The sequence below is a fragment of the Panulirus ornatus genome, chromosome 7 (assembly GCF_036320965.1).
Source record: "Panulirus ornatus isolate Po-2019 chromosome 7, ASM3632096v1, whole genome shotgun sequence".
Taxonomy (NCBI): Eukaryota; Metazoa; Arthropoda; class Malacostraca; order Decapoda; family Palinuridae; genus Panulirus; species Panulirus ornatus.
This window is the reverse complement of record NC_092230.1, coordinates 22941117-22956605: the sequence shown is the minus strand read 5'-3', so window position 1 is coordinate 22956605 and position 15489 is coordinate 22941117. Positions and strand designations below refer to the sequence as shown.

The 15489-nt window shown below is 33.0% G+C and overlaps 1 protein-coding gene across 3 annotated transcripts in view; it reads right to left on the bottom strand.

Moving 5' to 3' along the window:
- Positions 1-981: 981 nt before the first annotated feature.
- The window catches only part of tw (Protein O-mannosyl-transferase 2), a 165883-nt gene continuing 151375 nt past the window's right edge, over positions 982-15489 (bottom strand). Inside the window, exons 16-19 of one of the 3 annotated variants that reach the window (XM_071663329.1) lie at positions 8334-8493; positions 2456-2596; positions 2048-2159; positions 982-1778 (exon numbers count right to left, since the gene is read on the bottom strand). In XM_071663329.1, the coding sequence (XP_071519430.1) occupies positions 1673-1778; positions 2048-2159; positions 2456-2596; positions 8334-8493 (519 nt within the window). In that variant the 3' untranslated portion in view covers positions 982-1672. Of the gene's footprint in view, positions 1779-2047; positions 2160-2455; positions 2597-8333; positions 8494-15489 lie in introns of those variants that run through there. The other 2 variants (XM_071663330.1, XM_071663331.1) reach the window with 2 other exon arrangements.

Genomic DNA, 15489 nt, shown 5'->3' with positions numbered 1-15489 from the left:
CAACACGTCACCTTTTTTTAATAAATTCCACTGCAATATCATCCAAACCCGCCGCCTTGCCGGCTTTCATCTTCCGCAAAGCTTTCACTACCTCGTCTCTGTTTACCAAACCATTCTCCCTGACCCTCTCACTTCGCTCACCACCTTGACCAAATCACCCTATATCTGCCACTCTATCATTAACTCGTTCAAGAAACCTTCAAAATACTCACTTCATCTTTTCACTTCACCACTACTTGTTATTACCTCCCCATTATCCTCCTTCACCGGTTCCCATTTGTTCTCTTGTCTTACACACTTTATTTACCTCCTTCCAAAACATTTTTATTCTCCCTAAAATTTAATGATACTCTCTCACCCCAATTCTCGTTTGCCCTCTTTTTCACCTCTTGCACCTTTCTCTTGACCTCCTGCCTCTTTCTTTTATACATCTCCCAGTCATCTGCACTACTTCTCTGCAAAAATTGTCCAAATGCCTCTGTCTTCTCTTTCACTAACAATCTTACTTCTTCATCCCACCACTCACTAGCCTTTCTAATCTGCCCACCTCCCACCTTTCTCATGCCACATGCATCTTTTGCAAAAGCTATCACTGCTTCCCTATATACATTCCATTCCTCCCCCAACTCCTCTTATGTCATATGCTCTCATCTTTTGCCATTCTGCACTCAATCTCTCCTGGTACTTCCTCACACGTCTCCTTCCCAAGCTCACTTACTCTCACCACTCTCTTCACCCCAACATTCTCTCTTCTTTTCTGAAAACCTCTATTATAATAACAAAAATAATGAACTATCTTCTAGTATACCCCTGCAATGTCTGACTTAAATCCTTACAAAAATGTGGGACTATCATAAAATGCATTATGCATGACATTTGAAGACTAGAGATACACAAATGAGATTTTGTTCATCCATTCCTGATGCTCCCTGCCATGACAGGAAAGGCAATAAGGAGTTGAAAAAGTAAATGATACTTCCATTAAATAATCTAACATTTAATATTACAAATGGTACAAAAATATTTTCAAGTACATACGTAACAAGATCAGAAACAAATACAAAGATCTTAAGAAAGACCAATCACCAGCAAGACCAGCTTGAAGAATATAATCTAAGTGAATACTGTACCATAAACCTCAACATCGTTTGTTGATTTACAGGAATTAGCTAACTCTTGAAATACTGACTGTGGCATGGATAATATGTAAATATAAAGACAATTTTACATGTAAATTGACCTTCTTTGCCATAAACTGAGAATTAAATGTCATTGGTACAGAACATAAAATCAGAGGTAAATTCTCTATTGCTAGTTTTGTCCAATTATTAACATATCAAACAAACTCCTGAAAACTGTCAACATTAAAACAATATGATTATCTAGTTCTTTTTCATGTCATGTGCAAAGAAAAAATTACATCTTATGAATTACATTTCTCAAATTACAGCTTTGGATTTATGAAAATATAAAACGTGAAAAATGCAAGTCAACAGAGTTTCTGAATAATACAAACCATGGATTTAAACATTTGATCCTCTTTGAAAGATTAGTTTTGCCATTCATGATATTCTAAGTCAGAAGACTTTTTTTCTTGTAGCATTTCTAAATTTCATCCAAATACATCAATTTAAATTTTGCATTTCTTTTCATTCTGTATTCACTGCTATGCTTAAAATTCCCAAGAATCAAGCCAGCGGATCTGGTGGACAGTGCTGTTCTCAAAGCTTGGGTCCAGGTTGTGCATCCCATATGCTAATGGTGCAAAGAGGTAAAAGCTGCAAATATAAATGAAAAAATATATATAATTCATGTACATAAGCATGGATTTTTATGTTATACCTAAAAGAACTTATAACTAAAACAAGTCATGCAAGCATAGTGTTTTGAAGACCAATATGCACTAAAAGCATTATCACAGACCCTCGCTTTATCATCTAACACTTACCTTCCAGAAACTTACTGCCCCTTCACAGAGCCATATCATAAAACTTACAACCTATGATACATGCACATACTAAAGAAAATTATTTGCATTTGCTCCTACCTATAAATCAAGGTAGAGTAGAACAATCCTGTCATCCATGGGTACACTGATGATGACAAGTATTGAGGGACCATGCTGGGTAGAGACTCAAGCAAGTAATCAATTATGACACCTAGGGAAGAAGGTACATCCAATCACTTCATTAACATATAATTTCTTACACAGCTATATAAAAGTAATATATACAAAGATTAATTTTCTTCACTGAAATACAGTATTGCACATAAAAATCAATCTATAAAGATTCATTTACTTGTTCTTGAGGAAGTCAACAGAATGTACTCTCAGCATCAATGATCATACTATCAAAATAATGAAGCTGTTAAAATGCATTAAGACTAGAGCCCCACAAGCTTTTCTCCTAACAAAACTTGAATTTTTCACATGTAAAATATAACAGATTCTTACCAGTAAGCATGGAAGAGAATAGAAGAGCAGGGAAGTAGTGGTGGAAATACAAGATTCGGCCCATGGCATAAAATGGCAGATAGTGGAGGCTCCATGCCGTTACCAACCAACCACACGCTTCCAAGGTCTTGGTACGACGAGCTGTAAGTTGAAATAAACCAGTCATACTACATCAAGAATGTATGTATAGTGCCACTGTACAAAGGCAAAGGGGATAAAGATGAGTGTTCAAACTACAGAGGCATAAGTTTGTTGAGAATTCCTAGAAAACTGTATGGAAGGGTATTGACTGAGAGGGTGAAGGCATGTATAGAGCATCAGATTGGGGAGGAGCAGTGTGGTTTCAAAAGTAGAGGATGTGTGGATCAGGTGCTTGCTTGAAGAATGTGCTAGAAATACAGAAAAACAGACGGATTTGTATGTGGCACTTATGGATCTGGAGAAGGCATATGATAGGGTTGATAGAGATGCTTTGTGGAAGGTCTCAAGGGTGTAAGGCATGTGTACGAGTAGGAAGAGAGGAGAGTGATTGGTTCCCAGTGAAGGTCGGACTGTGGCAGAGGTGTGTGATGTCCCCATGTTTGTTTGTTTAATCTGTTTAAGGATGGGGTGGTTAGGGAGGTAACTGCATGAGTTTTGGAGAGAAGGGAGAGTATGAGTGTAAGCAGTCTGTTGGGGATGAGAGGGCCTAAGAAGTGTCAGTTGTTGTTGGCCAATGTTACAACACTGATGGCTGATTTGAGTGAGAAACTGCAGAAGTTGATGACAGAGTTTGGAAAAGTGTGTGAAGGAGAATGTTATTAGGTTCAGCAAGGTTGAGGGACAAGTAAGTTGGTATGTAGTTTGAATGGAGAAAAATTGGAGGAAGTGAAGTGTTTTAGATATCTGGGAGTGGACTTAGCAGCAAATGGAACCTTGGAAGCAGAAGTGAATCACAGGAGGGGGAAGGGGACAAAGGTCCTAGGAGTAAAGAAGAATGTGTCGAAAGAAAGAATGATATCTTGGATAGCAAAAATGAGTATGTTTAAAGAAATAGTAGTTCCAAAAATATCATATGGTTGCGAGGCATGGGCTATAAATAGGGTTGCGTGGAGGAGGGTGGATGTGTTGAAAATGAAATGTTTAAGTACAATATGTGTTTTGAGGTGGTTTGATTGAATAAGTAATGATAATGAAAGGGTGAGAGAGATATGTGGTAATAAAAAGATAGTGGTTGAGAAGGCAGAAGAGGGTGTGTTGAAATGGTTTGGACACATGGAGATAATGAGTGATGAAAGGTTGACACATGTACATATTCATACCTGCTTGCCTTCACCCATTCCTGGCACCACCCCACCCCACAGAAACAGCATTGCCACCCCCTGCGTCAGTGAGGTAGCACTAGGAAAACAGACAAGAAAGGTCACATTTGTCCACACTCAGTCTCCAGCTGTAATGCATCGAAACCACAGCTCCCTATCCACATCCAGGCTCCACAAACCTTTCGATAGTTTACCCCAGATGCTTCACATGCCCTGGTTCATTCCACTGACAGCACTTTGATGCCAGTATACCACATCATTCCAATTCACTCTACTCCTTGCACACCTCTCACCCTCCCACATCTTCAGGCCCTGATCACTCAAAACCATCATATAAATATACTCTAGCCAAAGCCAGGTACCCAATTCATCATCCAACAACTGGGCTGACTGTGGACCAAGTGCTGCAACCATAATTCAAATCTAAGCACTGTCCTGGGCAGTCCATGAATGCATTAAAATCAGCAATGTTAACTGCTACACTACAGAGGCCCATGACTATAACAATCAAATATCTTCCAAAAGCTTTCATCTTTTCTTAACATTCCAACAACTTCTCCCTAACACTCTACATCATATTACAAGCCTGCTCTCAAATGATTCACCCTTCAAATCAAAAGTCCTAATAATTCTCTATTTTTTCTCACACAAGCCAAATACATTTTTCTTTTCCAACTTGTCAATTATTCTTTATCTTTTGCATCAATTCATTCATTTCATAATCCCAACAAACATACAAACATGCACCTCTTGTCTAAAGTAACTGAAGGCATGCTGCTTTCACCCAAGTCTATAAGCATGTATTATTGAGATCACTTTGCAGAACTGAGATCCCCTCCCCTATATTCTCAAGCTACAAAAGAAGGAAGAGATGCCCAACTCCGGAGGCAGACTTAAAATGAAAATCAACAGCAAAGCACTTAGTAAAGTATCTTATCTTAAATCCCTTTGAAATGAAGCAACCTTTTCATAAACATCTATACTTCTTTAGCTACCGATACCCTTCCTCACACAATTTCGTCAAGAGTACTTCAAAGTCTCTGTCAAAACTTAAGCTACACCTGAAATGGGATGCTAGTCATTACATGAATTAACTACATGTAGTGTGCCATTAAAACTGCATGAAGAAATTTTTTTTTTTTTTTTTTTTTTTTTTTTTATACTTTGTCGCTGTCTCCCGCGTTTGCGAGGTAGCGCAAGGAAACAGACGAAAGAAATGGCCCAACCCCCCCCCATACACATGTACATACACACGTCCACACACGCAAATATACATACCTACACAGCTTTCCATGGTTTACCCCAGACGCTTCACATGCCTTGATTCAATCCACTGACAGCACGTCAACCCCTGTATACCACATCGCTCCAATTCACTCTATTTCTTGCCCTCCTTTCACCTTCCTGCATGTTCAGGCCCCGATCACACAAAATCTTTTTCACTCCATCTTTCCACCTCCAATTTGGTCTCCCTCTTCTCCTCGTTCCCTCCACCTCCGACACATATATCCTCTTGGTCAATCTTTCCTCACTCATTCTCTCCATGTGCCCAAACCATTTCAAAACACCCTCTTCTGCTCTCTCAACCACGCTCTTTTTATTTCCACACATCTCTCTTACCCTTACGTTACTTACTCGATCAAACCACCTCACACCACACATTGTCCTCAAACATCTCATTTCCAGCACATCCATCCTCCTGCGCACAACTCTATCCATAGCCCACGCCTCGCAACCATACAACATTGTTGGAACAACTATTCCTTCAAACATACCCATTTTTGCTTTCCGAGATAATGTTCTCGACTTCCACACATTTTTCAAGGCTCCCAAAATTTTCGCCCCCTCCCCCACCCTATGATCCACTTCCGCTTCCATGGTTCCATCCGCTGACAGATCCACTCCCAGATATCTAAAACACTTCACTTCCTCCAATTTTTCTCCATTCAAACTCACCTCCCAATTGACTTGACCCTCAACCCTACTGTACCTAATAACCTTGCTCTTATTCACATTTACTCTTAACTTTCTTCTTCCACACACTTTACCAAACTCAGTCACCAGCTTCTGCAGTTTCTCACATGAATCAGCCACCAGCGCTGTATCATCAGCGAACAACAACTGACTCACTTCCCAAGCTCTCTCATCCCCAACACACTTCATACTTGCCCCTTTTTCCAGGACTCTTGCATTTACCTCCCTAACAACCCCATCCATAAACAAATTAAACAACCATGGAGACATCACACACCCCTGCCGCAAACCTACATTCACTGAGAACCAATCACTTTCCTCTCTTCCTACACGTACACATGCCTTACATCCTCGATAAAAACTTTTCACTGCTTCTAACAACTTGCCTCCCACACCATATATTCTTAATACCTTCCACAGAGCATCTCTATCAACTCTATCATATGCCTTCTCCAGATCCATAAATGCTACATACAAATCCATTTGCTTTTCTGAGTATTTCTCACATACATTCTTCAAAGCAAACACCTGATCCACACATCCTCTACCACTTCTGAAACCGCACTGCTCTTCCCCAATCTGATGCTCTGTACATGCCTTCACCCTCTCAATCAATACCCTCCCATATAATTTACCAGGAATACTCAACAAACTTATACCTCTGTAATTTGAGCACTCACTCTTATCCCCTTTGCCTTTGTACAATGGTACTATGCACGCATTCCGCCAATCCTCAGGCACCTCACCATGAGTCATACATACATTAAATAACCTTACCAACCAGTCAACAATACAGTCACCCCCTTTTTTAATAAATTCCACTGCAATACCATCCAAACCTGCTGCCTTGCCGGCTTTCATCTTCCGCAAAGCTTTTACTACCTCTTCTCTGTTTACCAAATCATTTTCCCTAACCCTCTCACTTTGCACACCACCTCGACCAAAACACCCTATATCTGCCACTCTGTCATCAGACACATTCAACAAACCTTCAAAATACTCATTCCATCTCCTTCTCACATCACCACTACTTGTTATCACCTCCCCATTTACGCCCTTCACTGAAGTTCCCATTTGCTCCCTTGTCTTACGCACCCTATTTACCTCCTTCCAGAACATCTTTTTATTCTCCCTAAAATTTACTGATAGTCTCTCACCCCAACTCTCATTTGCCCTTTTTTTCACCTCTTGCACCTTTCTCTTGACCTCCTGTCTCTTTCTTTTATACTTCTCCCACTCAATTGCATTTTTTCCCTGCAAAAATCGTCCAAATGCCTCTCTCTTCTCTTTCACTAATACTCTTACTTCTTCATCCCACCACTCACTACCCTTTCTAAACAGCCCACCTCCCACTCTTCTCATGCCACAAGCATCTTTTGCGCAATCCATCACTGATTCCCTAAATACATCCCATTCCTCCCCCACTCCCCTTACTTCCATTGTTCTCACCTTTTTCCATTCTGTACACAGTCTCTCCTGGTACTTCCCCACACAGGTCTCCTTCCCAAGCTCACTTACTCTCACCACCTTCTTCACCCCAACATTCACTCCTCTTTTCTGAAAACCCATACTAATCTTCACCTTAGCCTCCACAAGATAATGATCAGACATCCCTCCAGTTGCACCTCTCAGCACATTAACATCCAAAAGTCTCTCTTTCGCACGCCTGTCAATTAACACGTAATCCAATAACGCTCTCTGGCCATCTCTCCTACTTACATAAGTATACTTATGTATATCTCGCTTTTTAAACCAGGTATTCCCAATCATCAGTCCTTTTTCCGCACATAAATCTACAAGCTCTTCACCATTTCCATGAAGAAATGTACTAACATCATATACAGTAATTTCTCCATTAACCAGAATTTTTGGTTTAGCCTGATTTTTGTCTCTATACATGCAAGTACTTGTCCTCATCAAGTGTAAAATGAACTATTTCCAGTCCCCTCTACAAAAGTTAATAATGACCATGAACTGACCTCCATGCCTGTTGTTCAGTTTAGCAAAAGGTACTTCATATACACAGTACTCATTTTCCTATGTATTATTTGATTCCCAAGAAATGGAATACACTATCAAAGACTTAACTATTGCATAGCACAAACATAAAACATTTATTATAATCATTATCTATTATTACCAATAAAGGCTAATCTATTATTGCCAATGCAGTAGCCTAATAATGTAAATTATCATGATATTTTGAAGTACAACCCGGGGGGGGGGGGTCTGTTACTAAGTGCTACAAAAAATTTGATAGTAAAATGAATATCTGCAACAGCACAGCTAGTCAGAATTGAGCTTTTTAATGTGTGACTGATCTCTTTTACCCTAATATGAAATGTAAAACAGGAGCAAACCCAAACCAAATTTTAGAAGGCTATTCACCTTTTCCAGTTTAACATGCTATATAAAATTAGGTTTTCCAATTACACTGTTAAATAAACTTTCAAGACAGGATGAAAATGATAATATATACTTTTCAAAGAGGTACGATTAAAAGAGACAATACTGTCCACCTGCAAAGGTTTGTTCACCTCGTAGCATAATTGTTACAAATATGAATTTTCTTTAAGTGGCAAAATTAAACTTAATATACATACCTTTGGTTTCTGGATCATCCAACATTCCTCTCTGCGTCCTATAAGCATGGTAGAAATAGACGACCACAAAAGCAGCCAACACAACCAAGTTACCCCACCAGATGATAGGGTTACCAAGCAGGTACACTTTGAAGCCATCAATGGCTGAAAACCATTGTCCCTACACAAAGCAATATCACAGAAACATTACAGAAACAAAATTAACAAGTATTCAAATGTAAAACTAAATATTTATTCTATTCTATTATACTTAGTTGCTGTCTCCCACATTAGTGAAGTAGTGCAAGGAAACAGACAAGAGTGGCCTAACCTACCCACAAACACGTGTATTCCCTGCATGCTGTAGAAGGCAAAGTAAAGGGGGCTTAGAGAGGACATTCCCTCAAAGGCTCAGTACTCTGTTCTTGACCCTACCTCATTAACAAAGGAAATGGCGAATAGTATGAGGTGAAAAAGAGGGCAAATGAGAGGTGCGGTGAGAGAGTATCATTGAATTTTTGGGAGAATGAAAAGAAAAAGATGTTTTGGATGGAGGTAAATAAAGTGCGTAAGACAAGAGAACAAATGAGAACATCGGTGAAGGGGGCTAATGGGGAGGTAATAACAGGTAGTGGTGATGTGAGAAGGAGATGGAGTGAGTATTTTGAAGGTTTGTTGAATGTGTTAGATGATAGAATGGCCGATATAGGATGTTTTGGTTGAGGTGGTGTGCGAAGTGATAGGGTCAGGGAGAATGATTTGGTAAACAGAGAAGAGGTAGTGAAAGCTAAGCGAAAGATGAAAGCCAGCGGGTTTGGATGGTATTGCAGTGGAATTTATTAAAAAAGGGGATGACAGTGTTGTTGACTGGTTGGTAAGGATATTTAATGTATGTATGGCTCATGGTGAGGTGCCTGAGAATTGGCGGAATGCATGCATAGTGCCATTGTACAAAGGCAAAGGGGATAAAGGCAAGTGCTTAAAGTACAGAGGTATAAGTTTGTTAAGTATTCCCGGGAAATTATATGGGAGGCTATTGATTGAGAGGGTGAAGGCATGAACAGAGCATCAGATTGGGGAAGAGCAGTGTGGTTACAGAGGTGATAGAGGATGTGTGGATCAAGTGTTTGCTTTGAAAAATGTATGAGAAATACTTAGAAAGAAAAACAAATGGATTTGTATGGAGCATTTAAGGATCTGGAGAAGGCATACAATGGAGTTAAGAGATGCTCTGTGGGAGATATTAAGAATAGATGGTGTGGGACGCAAGTTGCTAGAAGCAGTGAAAAGTTTTTACTAAGGATGTAAGGCATGTGTATGAGTAGGAAGAAAGGAAAGTGATTGGTTCTCCGTGAATGTTGGTTTGCGGAAAGGATGCCTGATGTCTCCCTGGTTGTTTAATTTATTTATGGATGGGGTTGTTAGGGAGGAGAATGCAAGAGTTTTGGAAAGAGGAGCAAGTATGCAGTCTGTTGTGGATGAGAGACCTTGGGAAGTGAGTCAGTTGTTGTTCACTGATGATACAGCGCTGGTGGCTGATTCAGGTGAGAAACTGCAGAAGCTGGTGACTGAGTTTGGTAAAGTGTGTGAAAGAAGAAAGCTGAGAGTAAATGTAAATAAGAGCAAGGTTATTAGGTACAGTAGGGTTGAGGGACAACAAGTCAATTGGGAAGTAAGTTTGAAAGGAGAAAAACTGGAGGAAGAGAAGTGTTTTAGATATCTGGGAGTGGATTTGGCAGCGGATGGAACCATGGAAGGGGAAGTGAATTACAGGGTGGGGGAGGGGGCGAAAGTTCTGGGAGCGTTGAAGAATGTGTGGAAAGCGAGAACATTATCTCAGAAAGGAAAAATGAGGATGTTTGAAGGAATAGTAGTTTCAACAAAGTTATATGGTTGTGAGGCATGGGCTATAGATAGGGTTGAGCGAAGGAGAGTGGATGTGTTGGAAATGAGATGTTTGAGGACAGTATGTGGTGTGAGGTGGTTTGATCGAGTAAGTAATGAAAGGATAAGAGAGATGTTTGGTAATAAAGTGTGGTTGAGAGAGCAGAATGAGTGAGCAAAGACTAACAAAAAGGATATATGTGTCAGAGGTGGAGGGAACGAGAAGTGGGAGACCAAATTGGAGGTGGAAGGATGGAGTGAAAAAGATTTTGAGCGATCGGGGCCTGAACATGCAGGAGGGTGAAAGGCGTGCAATGAATAGAGTGAATCTGATTGATGTGGTATACCGGGGTCAACATGCTGGCAATGGATTGAAACAGGGCATGTGAAGCGTCCGGAGCAAACCATGGAAAGTTTTGTGGGGCCTGGATGTGGAAAGGGAGCTGTGGTTTCAGTGCATTATACATGACAGCTAGAGAATGAGAGTGAACAAATGTGGCCTTTGTTTTCTTTTCCTAGCACTACCTCGCACGCATGCGGGTGGAGGGGGTTGTCATTTCATGTGTGGCGGGGTGGCGACTAGAATCAATAAAGGCAGCAAGTATGAATTATTTACATGTGTATATCTGTATGTGTCTAAGTATGTACATATATGTATATGTTGAAATGTATAGGCATGTATACGTGCATGTGTGGACATGTATGTATATTCATGTGTATGTGGGTGGGTTGGGCCATTCTTTCTTCTGTTTCCTTGCGCTACCTTGCTAACGTGGGAGACAGCGACAAAATATAAAAATATAAATAAATAGGTCTGTTGAGTATTCCTGGGAAATTATATGGGAGAGTATTGATTGAGAGGATCAAGGTATGTACAGAGCATCAGATTGGGGAAGAGCAGTGTGGTTTCAGAAGTGGTAGAGGATGTGTGGATCAGGTGTTTGCTTTGAAGAATGTCTGTGAGAAATAATTAGAAAAACAAATGGATTTGTATGTAGCATTTATGGATCTGGAGAGGGCATATTACAGAGTTAATAGAGATGCTCTGTGGAAGGTATTAAAAGTATATGGTGTGGGATGCAAGTTGCTAGAAGCAGTGAAATGTTTTTATCGAGGATGTAAGTCATAAGTACGAGTAGGAAGAGAGGAAAGTGATTGGTTTCCAGTGAATGTAGGTTTGCGGCAGGGGTGCGTGATGTCTCCATGGTTGTTTAATTTGTTTATGGATGGGATTGTTAGGAAGGTGAATGCAAGAGTTTTGGAAAGAGGGGCAAGTATGCAGTTGGTTGTGGATGAGAGGGCTTGGGAAGTGAGTAAGTTGTTCGCTGATGATACAGCGCTGGTGGCTGATTCATGTGAGAAACTGCAGAAGCTGGTGACTGAGTTTGGTAAAGTGTGTGAAAGAAGAAAGCTGAGAGTAAATGTGAATAAGAGCAAGGTTATTAGGTTGAGTAGGGTAGACAAACAAGTAAACTGGGAGGTAAGTTTGAATGGAGAAAAAGTGGAGGAAGTGAAGTGTTTTAGATATCTGGGATTGGATTTGGCAGCGGATGGAACCATGGAAGGAGAAGTGAGTCACGGTGGGGGAGGGGGCAAAGGTTCTTGGAGCATTGAAGAATGTTTGGAAGACAAGAACGTTATCTCAGAAAGCAAAAATGGGTATGTTTGAAGGAATAGTGGTTCCAACAATGTTATATGGTTGTGAGGCATGGGCTATAGATAGACTTGTGCGGAGGAGGGTGGATGTGTTGGAAATGAGATGTTTGAGGACAATATGTGGTGTGAGGTGGTTTGATCGAGTAAATAATGAAAGAGTAAAAGAGATGTGTGGTAATAAATTGAGTGTGGCTGAGAGAGCAGAAGAGGGTGTATTGAAATGGTTTGGTCACAGAGAGAGAATGAGTGAGGAAATATTGACAGAAAGGATATATGTGTCAGAGGTGGAAGGAAAGAGTAGAAGTGGGAGACCAAATTGGAGGTGTAAGGATGGAGTGAAAAAGATTTTGAGAGATCGGAGGGTGAATTGTGTGCAAGGAATAGAGTGAATTGGAATGATGTATCCTGGGGTCGATGTGCTGTCAATGGATTGAACCAGGACATGTGAAGTGTCTGGGGTAAAACCATGGAAAGTTCTGTGGGGCCTAGATGTGGCAAGAGAGCTGTGGTTTCGATGCATTACACATGACAGCTAGAGACTGAGTGTGAACGAATGTGGCCTTTGTTGTCTTTTCCTAGTGTTACCTCGAACGCATGTGGGGGGAGGGGGGTGCCATTTCATGTGGTGGGGTGGCGACAGGAATGGATGAAGGCAGGAAGTATAAATATGTGCATGTGTATACATGAATATGTCTATGTATGTATATGTAGGTATAAAGTGAAATGTATAGGTATGTATATGTGCGTGTGTGGGCGTTTATGTATATAAAAAAATATAAAATTTAATAAAAATAATTATAAAAAAAATATAAATAATTATAATAATAATTATAATATATAAATAAATAAAAAAATTTTAATATATATATAAAATATAAATTAAAATATAAAATTTATATAAAAAGTATAAAATATATAAAATTAAAAAATTAATATAATTTTAAAAAATTATTAAATATATATATTAATTATTAAAAATATAATATAATAATTTTAAAAAAAAAATAATAAAATATTATTAAATTAAATAAATAATAAATAAAATATAAAATTTAAAATAAATTATAATATTTAAATAAATAAAATAAAAATAAAAAATTATAAATAATTAATATTAAATAAAATATAATAATTAAAATAAAAATTTTATAATAATTATTATTATAATTTAAAAAAATAAAATAATTAATAAAAAATATTATTTTTAAATATAATTAAATATATAATATTTAATAAAATAATAAAAATAAAAATTTTAAAATAATTTATTAAATAATTTAAATATAATAATATATAATTATAATTAATTATAATATATTTAAATAAAAATTTAATAGTATAATATATAAAAAAAATTTAAATTTAAATTTATTTATTATTAAAAATTAAATATATAAAAATTATAATAAAAAATAAATTAAAAAATAATTAATAAAAAATTAAAATATATATTATTTAATAAATAATAAATAAATTATTAATATTATAAATAATATTTTTAAAATATTATATATAAAATATATATAAAATTATTAAATAATAATAATAATAAATAAATAAATTATAATAAAAATAATAAAATATATAAATAAAAAATAAATATATTTAAATATATTAAAATAAATATATAAAATAAAATTTATAAATAAATTTAATATAAATATAAAAATTAATATAATTAATTAAAATTTTAAATTTATAAATTTTATATAGATAATTAAAATATTAATTATAATATTATAAATAATTTATATATTAAGAAAAAAAAAATAAAAAATTATATATATTAAAAATATTATTTAAATTAAAATTAAATTTAATTTTTAAAATATAAAAATATAAAAATAAAATAAAAATAAGTATAAAAAAATCATTATTTTAAATTAAAATATATAAAATTTAAATATAAATTATAAATATTAAAAATATATAATTAATATAATAATATTAAAATAAAATATAAATAAAATTATAATATTTAATAATATATAATTAAAAATTAAATAATTAAAATTATTATAAAATATTAAAATAATAATTAGTTATAATAATATAAAAAAATTAATTAATATTATAAAAAATAAATATTAATATAATAAATAAAATTAAAAAAAATTAAAATATTAATAAAAATAAATTAAAAAAATAATATATAATTTAAAATAAATAAATTATAAAATAAATTTAATAAAATTTAAATAAAAAAATATATAATAAATAATAAAAATATTAAAATAAAATAAAATATTATAATAATAAAAATAATAATATTAAAAAAATTTTAATATATTAAATAATTATATAAATAATTTATAAATAATAAATAAAAAAATTATAAAAAAATTATAAAAATAATATTAAAAAAAATTAATATATTATTAAAAAATTAAAAATAAAATAATTATTAATTTAATATAATAAAAAAAATAATAAAATATATTAAAATTTAAAAATAATAAAAAAAAAATATAAAAATTTTATATAAATTTTTTAAATAATAATTAATAAAAAATATATAAAAAATAATAATAATTAATTAATAATATATTAATAATATAATTAATAAATTTAAAATAATTTTAATAAATAAAAAAAATTAAATATAAAAATATAATATATAAATATTAATAAATATTTATAAATAAAATTATAATATTATAATAAATAATTAAATAAATAATATATATAATAAATAAATAATATAATATAAATAATTAAAAATAAAAATAAAATTAAATAAATAATTATAATAATAAAAAAAATAAATATTAATAAATATAAAATTAATAAATAAAATAAAATATTATATTATTTAATATATAAAAATATAATATTTATATAAATAATATAAATAAATATAATAATTAAAATAAAATATATTATAAATAAATAATAAAATATAATAATAAAATTATATAAATAAATAATTTAAAATATTTAAAATATTAATATATAAAAAAAAAATATAAAAATAATTAAATAAATTATATAATATAAATATATAAAAATAATAAAAAAAAAATATAATTTAATTATATAAAATAAAAAAAAATAAATATAATAAAAAATATAATAATATTAAAATAAATATAATTATAAATATATATATAAAATATAAAAATAAATATTAATAATTATATAATATAAAAATAATAAAAAATATTATTATTAAAATATATTTTTAAATAAAAATAAAAAAAAATAATAAACATAAAAAAATAATAAAAATAAAAAAAAATATAAAAATAAAAAATAATAAATAATAAAAATATAAAATAAAAATAAAAAATAAAATAATAAAAATATAATAAAATAAATAATATAATTAAATAAAAAAATAAAAATAAAAATATAAAAAATAAAAATAAAATTAATAAAAAATAAAATTAATAAATAATAAAATAATATTAAAAAATAAAATATAAAAAAATAAAAAAAAAAAAATATAAAAAATTATAAATAAAAATAAATAAAAAAAATAAAAATAAAAAATATTAAAAAATAAAATAAAAATTAATATAAAAAAAATAATAAAAAATAATTAAATATAAATATAATACATAAAATAAAAAAAAATATAATTAATAAATAATAATAAAATATAAATAATAATAATAATTTATAAAAAAATAAATAT